The sequence below is a fragment of the Halyomorpha halys genome, unplaced genomic scaffold, assembly GCF_000696795.3.
Source record: "Halyomorpha halys isolate HHAL.00 unplaced genomic scaffold, Hhal_1.1 Scaffold448.1, whole genome shotgun sequence".
Lineage (NCBI taxonomy): Eukaryota > Metazoa > Arthropoda > Insecta > Hemiptera > Pentatomidae > Halyomorpha > Halyomorpha halys.
Genome location: NW_027107821.1, coordinates 1,516,828 through 1,526,048, shown reverse-complemented (window position 1 = coordinate 1,526,048; position 9,221 = coordinate 1,516,828). Strand labels below are relative to the sequence as shown.

The window sequence follows — 9,221 nt, the reverse complement described above, 5'->3', positions numbered from 1 at the left end:
TATAAGATTTTAAAATTATTTTGTTTTCTTACCTATTTACACAATAAATATAAATTAAATAACATTTGATAATTATAAAAATATTTTTTAATATCCAATTGGAAGTCTATGTATAATTTTTTAGAACAAAAAATTTCTTCAACTAACATTAAAAAACTAAATTATATAGAGTATATTATATATTGCAATTAAAACATTACTTACATTTTTTTATGTCAGTGTGTTCTAAAATATGTGATACAACCAACTTAAGGTTTGTGCGAGAACTACAGTAAGTGAAATGGAGGAAGGTAAATGTGGACTTGGTTTGGGATTTTCAAAACTTTATCATTCTTTCTAACAGTTAGTTAGTTAGTCCATTATTTCTGTTTTATATTTAGTGTTGATAAATATATCTTATATTTTTATAAGGTTGGAGTAGTAATAATCCTTTAGCTTCCAATCGAGTAAAGGCCATTACGAATTCATGCCAATGATCTCAATCAGTTGCCAATGTTTCACTTATTTCTACTGATATCCCAACTAGTTCACCTCTCTCATCACTGATCTCTTGCACGTGTTCCTGGGTCCACCGTTCCTTCTGAGCACTCTGTGAATTCAAATCAAGTGCATGTTTCTCAATAGCATTGTCATTCTATCTTAAGGTATGATCAAGCCACTTACATTTCATTTTCTTAATTAGTTTCTATATTGGCTTGAGGTCAGTTCGCTGTCTTAATCCTTTATTGTTAGTGGTTACAGGCCAGGGGATACCAAGTATTCTTCTTACACATCTATCAACAAATAATTTGAGTGTTTCCATTGATATTTTTGTAACCCTCAAGTTTCAGAGGCATATAAAAGTACTAGAGTAAATTTGTTTAAAAAGACACAGTTTGGTATCATGAGAGAACATCATCATTATCATGAGACAGCTTCCTTCCACCCGTACAGAAAGGCCTTGTGTAGTTTTCCTTCATCATAAGCTGATGGAGATCTCTCTCTCAGAACGTAAAGTCCTGTCTCTTTCATCATCCTGGCTCTCAGATCCTCATAGGCAGTATATGCGAGTACGACACTACTCAGCTGTTACAGACAACTTAGACATCGATGCAAATGCCATGGCAAGCTTAGATTGGAAACCCCCATGCTCCGTGAGGGGCTGTGAGACCTTTTTTGCTATTAACCCCTAGGCGGCTACCCTGCAATCATGAAGAGGATGACAAGTCCTACAGGAACAAGTTGTAGCCCCTTACAATAGCAAGTAAAGGCACAGGAAGGAAGACAGATCCAGAGAAGGCAGAGTGAAATAAAAGTCCAATATACAATCATAAAATAGCACTAGAATGTATTGATTCACTTTATGTATTGTTACCCACTTCCTCCCCTCAGGAGGTGAATTCCCTGAAGGGGAAATTCACACTTCGGTTTATCAAGTTGCACTATTTATATAGTGGCTGAGGCTATTAAACGCCATCTAGAGATGCTATGTGTAAGATGCTGGCTTTTAGTGATTTGTAGACGGTGAGCAATTTCACTATGGTATTAGCAGTCCAGTTCATTGATTAACCCAAAAAATATATATTTTTGAGAACATGAACTCCTAGTAAATAATCACCAGCTCCAATTTGAGTTCTAACTGGCATATGTCGGTCACGTTTGATAGCTCCCGAGATACAGGTTTCCAATAACCACTTTTTTTTTTTCAAATAACGTAGAAACATCATTTTGGCCAAATATCATGGAAACTCCTATTCCTTGTAAAAAATTTTGGGTTTTAATTTAATGTGTACTGAGGATTAGCTCAGTACACAAATTTAAGATATGAATATTACAAGAAAACTTTATATACCTTTCTTTTTTGTTTAAAAGTTCAAACAAGTTATTAAAAATAAAAAACACTAATTTGTATTTACCATAAAGTAGATTTAAACGCCCAACTTCCTCTTGTCTTTATTCCCTCCCCTCGTGCATCACGAAGTAGAAGTTAATCTAAAAGGCATTGCCCATATCATATAATTATATTTAGATTTCAGATAATAAGAATGATATTCCCATCAGTAATATAATTTATGTACATGTATATATATTGGACATGTATATGTATTGGGCATGTATATGTATAAATGTTGGTTATATATATAAACGTAACTGTCAGTACTTGTACTAAGGCAGAGGTTACAAGTGACAGATATCGGTTGTGCAAGTTTAACACGCATGTGCAGATAGTCTTACCAACTGAAGCAAACCCTGATAGTACGACAGCAAGTGTCTGTTTACACATTGTTAGTCTGTGACAGCTGTCCATATTACTATTACTGTCATCATCATCATCACCATGAAACCTCCGCTTTACATTTATAATAAGATATAGTAAAATATTTATGAATACATTTAGCAGTAAAGTTAATTATTTACATTAGTAAAATTAATAAGTAAGAATAAAAATGTAATCTTACTTTCCTCAAGTAAATTTAAATAACCTCAAATATAAAAATAAAAAAGTCTTACTATCCAAATAATAGCGAATAATTAATTAATAAATTGAAGGAATTAGATGTACCCTCATGGAAGAGCTGTAAATCAGCTGATTACGAGTCTTCTTGGAATACATCGAAGTTGTTACCAGATGTGTGGATAAAGGGGAGTTCTCCTCAAATGCTTCATGTGAATAGTTTTAATGCCGAAAAAGTGGGCTTCTATTGTTGTGAGTTTAGAAACGGGGGAAAAAATGAAATTGATAGTAAAAAACAATGCTGGAGAAACTGTTTCTGTTGAATTAAATGCTATAGATACTTTCAAAGATTTGAAAGAAAAAGTGGAAAGGAAGATAGGTTTATCACTTGATCTGAAAGATATAGCCATAAAAGGAAAGAAGATAACGGAATCACAACTTGTCACAGATTATTTTGGTTGTTACCTTCCTACAATGGAACCGCCCCAATCAAAAATATTTTGTGTCGTACCTGGTTGCAAAAATACTAAAGAAAGAAATCCTGATAAAGTGTTCTTCGAATTCCCTTCTGAAGAAATAAGATGTCATCAATGGGTTTTATATTGCCAACGTTTAGCTGTAGGCTCACGTAAAAAACGACTTCACATAACTCCAGAATCCACTATTTGTAGTGACCATTTTCGACCAGATCAGTTCGTAAAAAACACAAATACTCTTTTGAAAAGAACAGCTGTTCCCTGCATGAAATTTTTCATTGATGAATTGAAAGAACCAAATCAGTATTCTGAAGGCTATGGTTTTACCCACACTAATTATGTTTCGTTGCTTACTGAACCAAGTTCCAATTGTTTAAAAAATCATCAAGTCAGATTATGTAGGCTTTGTGCTTCAACAAGTGATGAATTTTATCTAATATTTGATGATTTTGGAAAAGAAATGAAAATAGCTGAAAAAATAAATTTGTGTTTGCCTCTCAGTGTTCAGATTACAGATGAATTGCCTAAACAGATATGCAAAACATGTTTCAAAGAGCTTAATGATTTATTTGAAATGGCAGATCAATGTAGCATATCTCAGCATAATATAATAACTATAAGTCAAAGTAATAGTTATAATTGCTCTTCATTTCCAATTTTGTTAGAAACTCATGGAGTATTTGAAGATGAGAAAAACTATTTTGAGACAGTTTGCCCTTTATGTGATGATGGGAAACTAAGCAATTGTCCCTCAGATAATTTCAATAACATGAATAAAAGTGGAAATAGCAATGGTTTTCCTTATGAAACTAGAGGTAACTTTGTTTGTCATGATCTGTATTTGCTAGATGAATATAATCACCTCATTAATAGTAGTGATATTCATAAATTTGAAGGGAATGATACATCTTTCGCTTTAAGCAGTGAATTGCAAACCAGAATGGAAGTTAGCACCCTATGTGAGCCAATACTAACTCATAGAGATCCTCTTAAAATAGAAGAGAAGTCTCCAATTCATGAAACCGAGGATATAATGAACTCTTTCTCTCAACTAGTAAGCCCCCTGGGCATAGAAGAAATCAATGACAGCAGTCTTAAACAATCTTTTTTGCCTGAATCAGACCCTTTAAATACAGAAAACAGTAACAAAATGGGCTACGAACAACTGGAGAAAGGATTGATATTCATTTGTCGAATTTGTGCTAAAGAGTTTTCTAAAAGCTCTGAACTTCTTAGGCATTCTTATGATCATTCATGCAAAAACTTTTATCAATGTTGTGCTTGTGTAATTTTTTTTTCTAGCAATTATGATTTAGAACAACATTTACAGCAACACTTGTTGCTAGAAGACATTGTTGCATTCTGTAATTATTGCCATGAATGTTTTAATTCTTCTTTGCTGTTAGAAAGTCATTTATGTTTTAAAGAAAATAAATGTACCATTTGTTATACTAATCTACGAGCTGATTTCCAAAGTTGTGAGCACTTAAAATTTTCTGGCAATACAAGATGCAATATCTGTTACAAGATTTTAGGGGATGACATAAAACTTCAGAAACACATGCTTTACACTCATTCCTCATCAAGCAGATCTCATTGTTGCGAAGAATGTGGGAAAGTGTTCAAATCAGAAGCATCCATGAAATATCATCAGAGGACTCATCAAAATAACGATGGAGCTAAGCCATATTGTTGCAGTAGATGTGGTAAATGTTTCATGCGAAAATCAATGTTGATCAATCATATGTCTTCCACACATACCAATATAGTTGCTGAAACATCTTGTATTACTTGTAAGTTTTGCAATGAAACATTTCCTAACACAGATGTTGCAGTAACTCACATGGATAATATTCATAAAGTGGAATCAATGGAGAATACGAATTACAGTTTTGAAATGCAAACTGTTAAGAGAGTATTTATTTGTGAATTTTGTGAACGTTGTTTTGTTGAAGATTCTGTACTAAATAAGCATCGAGAAAAACATCCATCAGAGAAACCTTATGAGTGTAAATTGTGTTGCAATACCTTTATCTCAGAAGAAGAACTTGGCAACCATAAGCATTCTCATAGAAATGATATAAAAACAACTGAATATTCAGTAGATTTCACTTTACCAAAGACATATTTGTGTGAGTATTGTGAAAGATGTTTTCTCAACCAAATCAAATATTCAGAACATTTGAGTATTCATTTTGGGCCAGACCCATATAAGTGCAAGCATTGCCCTCTAATAAAATTTCAAACTCTTCATGAGGCAGTAGAGCACAGAGAGAGACATGATATGTTACCTGAAACAGAAGAGTTTGATTCCTTTCGTCCTTATGATTGCCATTACTGTAGTAAAACTTTTGCTATAGAAGATGCATTAATAAAACACATAAGAATGCATACAGGAGAAAAGCCATTCATATGTGATCAGTGTGGTAAAGGTTTTTCACAAAGCTCTGGTTTATACACTCATCAAAAGGTCCATTCTACAGAAAGACCATATTCCTGCTCAGTTTGCCCAAGAACATTTAAAATTAAAGGAGATCGAGATGTTCATGTCAGAAAACATTCAGGGGATCGTCCATATAAATGTGAATATTGTGGGAAAGCTTTCATGACTCAGCATGTTTATAGCCAGCATAAGAAAATCCATACTGGAGAAAGGCCTTATAAATGTGATGTTTGTGGGATAGCCTTTCGAAGATCTCATGTTTTAACAGTTCACAAAAGGATTCATACTGGAGAGAAGCCGAACATTTGTCACATTTGTGGAAAAAGTTATCGACAGAAAGGAGACATGTTGAAGCATTGTAGGGTTCAACATGGAATTTTTAATACCAAAAAGGTTGTAGCAATGCTCTAGGCTACTTTAAAAAGTTCTTATTCCCTTATTACCTCTTGAATATCAAGTCAGAGTATTGAATACAATTAACATTTCAATAACTATTTTCTGTTTTTCCATAATTAGCCTCTGTCTGAGCTAATAGTTATTATTAATACAGTCATGTACCTTATTTAGAAATGTGAAGACTATTTTAGTATAACGAAAAACACTTGATTCATTAATATCATAAACTTCCTGGATGGATTGTTTAATTTAAAAAAAAAATTAAAAATATTTGATTATTTGAAATCTGGGATACATAATTTATTTATATGACTTTTTTAAATACAATTTATGGAAGTTTAGTATTGTAACTAGTGATTTTATTTATAAATATATCTTTTATTCAGTTTTTGTAATTTTATGATTTTTTTTTTGTTTTAATCTGCTTCATATAAATGTTGCAAGTTATTTTTTTTTTCATTGGAGTTTAACTAAATTAAGCACAAGTTTTGACCATAATATTATTGAAGTTTATAAAGAATTTAAATATGAAATTAACAGTACGTGGTTAGTTCACAAAGTTTCGAGACTGGTCTCAGAACCAAATTGTATTGAACATTTTTGTACAGCAAACTTCAAGTCCTCAATATATAACAAATGGGCAACAACACATCACTGCCAATATTTTTCCATTATTCACAGGCTCCCTAAAAATTTTTGCACAGAAAGCTTTTAATTTAATAGACCTCGTCAAAGCTGTCTAGACTGCTGGAATTGCACCAAATCGCTTCCCTTTCAGGTCTTCCTAATTTGGAGAAATAAAAAGAAGCCGCTGGTAGCTAGTTTGGGGTTGTGGTAGTATTGCCCTGTTGAAATAGACCAAAACTTCAGTGGTAAACTAGTTACATTTGACAAGGTGCATTTTCATGGTGTAGAAATCAGTTCCCTTTGATCTCTGGGCGGACTCGATCCTTTCGACACCAACGTAAAATTGACCTGTGACAGTCTGTCAAGCAGGAACAAACTCTTAGTGGATCATTCCTTTGGCATTGAAACTCAGGAAAAAAGTCTAAAAGTTTTGGCCAAGTTCAAAGTGGCAAAACTTTAACAGCCACAATCTAGCTCCCAGCGACTAAAAAGGGAAGCGATTCAACATGATTCTAGCAGCAGTTTCTATGTAGTTCCTTAAAATCCTTCTGTGCGAAGAGTTTCAGGGGGCCGATGAACAATGGAAAAAATACTGGCAGTGTTGCATTGATGGCAAAGTGCCATATATTGAAGACTAAGTTAACTGTACAAAAATGTTTAAAACATATTTGGTTCTGAGACCGGTCTTGAAGCTTTGTGAACCCACCATGTATATATATCTATATATATATATATAGAGAGAGAGGGGACTACATACACACAAAAATGAAAAACAAGTTGCAAATTACATATTACACTGCTCCGTGAATGTATAGTATGATAAAACTACATAAAGATAGTTGATACCTATCAGAAGTAATATTGATTGACAGAAGCTTTATCCAATTTTTTAAATCTGGTGCTAAATGAACTGAATAGAGATAACACATATAATGTAAAGAACTCACTCGAATAAAAAAATACTAAGGTACACCATAAAGGTCTGAGACACTATGGTCATAAAATCCTTATCTAATAGCATATCCACAGAGGGTTGTTGCAAACTAATGAATGAAAATCAGAATAAAAAGTTCAACCACTATTAACGACAAAAATACATTTTTCGAGGGGACAAACTTTTTCACCAAATATAATTACTTAAAATATAACAATGACTATTTCCACTAGTTACATGGAATCCATCAACTTCAGTGGGATTTATCTGAACAATTTAATGACTAAAAAATTAAAGGAAATAGATGAGAAATCAGTACTAACAAAGAAATACATAGACGACCTATTATTGATAACATATAATTATACACATGAGGAAATAAACCAATTTTAACAGTTACCTCAATAAAGTTTACGATAAAAAAGGGAATAGTGATAAAATCTTATTTCCAGACATGGACATGCTATTAAAAAATAACGTGATATCAACAAAATAGACCAAGGCTACACAAGATAGTAATAACTAAATATATTGTTTAATTACTGTTCAAACCATACAACTAGAAACTTAATATATAAAGCAAAAAAACTAACAGATAGCGAACATAAAAGAAATGATTTATGGAATTCAAAAAGACAATGTTTACTCCCCAAATATAATTAATATGTGTAACAGTAATGGTGAAAATCAGAACAATAGAAATAACACAATATTTTGAAGTCTAATAATAACAAAAATAAAAATATTAACGATATATCATGAAAATAATTAAAGAACCTAAACAGCATAGATTTTTTTAATAGTAAAGATATAATACAGATAAATAAACATGATAACTGCAAAAAAAAAACTATTAAAATGTTAAAGTTTGTTAGAATATTTTGTCAGCAATCACTTACCATAACTTATTATCAACACTCTTATTTTAAGAAAACATATTTTATAAAGATTCAACAATTTATAAAATCAGCCTTAGTAAGCTGGTGATGCCAAAAACCAGAACTAATAAAAAATTTTAGTTACCATTTTTATGACCGAATACTTCATATATAGTTAACTGCAAAATCGACATTAAAAATCTAAATATACTTTGTGTGCATATCATAAGAACAGTTAAAACTACAATAACAAATAAAATTACAAGAAAATAAAAGCAGGAACTTTTAAAATACAGCAATAGTTCAGAATAATAGAATATAGTAAAATTAAAGGTAAATAAAGATGGCGCACTGAAACTAAAATGAAAAATATATGAGAGTGAGCAATACAGGAGATCAGCTGAAAAACATTTGAATTATAAAATAAGGGAGAGTATTGCCATTATAAGTGTTGATGTTAGCAACTTGTTCACTAATATCCCCATTGAAGAATGTATCTAGATAGTTGAAGAAAATTGGAACATCGTTAGTGAAAATACAAGAAATAAAAACATCTATGAGGATGAGGACGGAATAAAATTATGTATAAGTAATAATTTATTTTTTATTCGACAACTTCTACTAGCAAATAGATGGATTGACAATAGGGAATAAATTATCTGTTGTATTAAGTGGATGTTTTCTTAACAAATTAATAAGTTGGAAAGAAAGTCTATTGTCAAACATTCTATTGATGATTTACTCATCATAACATTATGATTACAAGAAATTTTTCAAACTGTTAAATAATGCATATAAAAAATCAAACAACTACATAGTTAGATACTTTAACATCAACATAGAACTGAATAAAAACTAAATTGAAACCTTTTGGACTAAAAAAGAAAATTGCAATGACATAAATAATATTACATTTTAAATACCACAAAGAATCAATCAAAAATATATTAAATTAGCAGATAAGAGCTATTTAAAAAATAACAAAGTTACAATATATAAAATATTGTACAACTTCTATCCAAAGAGGATGTTT

At 31.5% G+C, this 9,221-nt stretch overlaps 1 protein-coding gene across 1 annotated transcript; it reads left to right on the top strand.

The window, feature by feature from the left end:
* Positions 1-2,505: 2,505 nt before the first annotated feature.
* Positions 2,506-6,064, top strand: LOC106682884 (zinc finger protein 595). Its single transcript, XM_014423994.2, has one exon. The coding sequence runs from the start codon at positions 2,660-2,662 to the stop codon at positions 5,762-5,764; it is 3,105 nt and encodes a 1,034-aa protein (XP_014279480.1). The 5' UTR covers positions 2,506-2,659; the 3' UTR covers positions 5,765-6,064.
* Positions 6,065-9,221: the final 3,157 nt, after the last annotated feature.

Bases quoted from the DNA above. Each gene is read 5' to 3' on its own strand.
- LOC106682884 (XM_014423994.2), top strand. From the start codon at position 2,660: ATGCCGAAAAAGTGGGCTTCTATTGTTGTGAGTTTAGAAACGGGGGAA.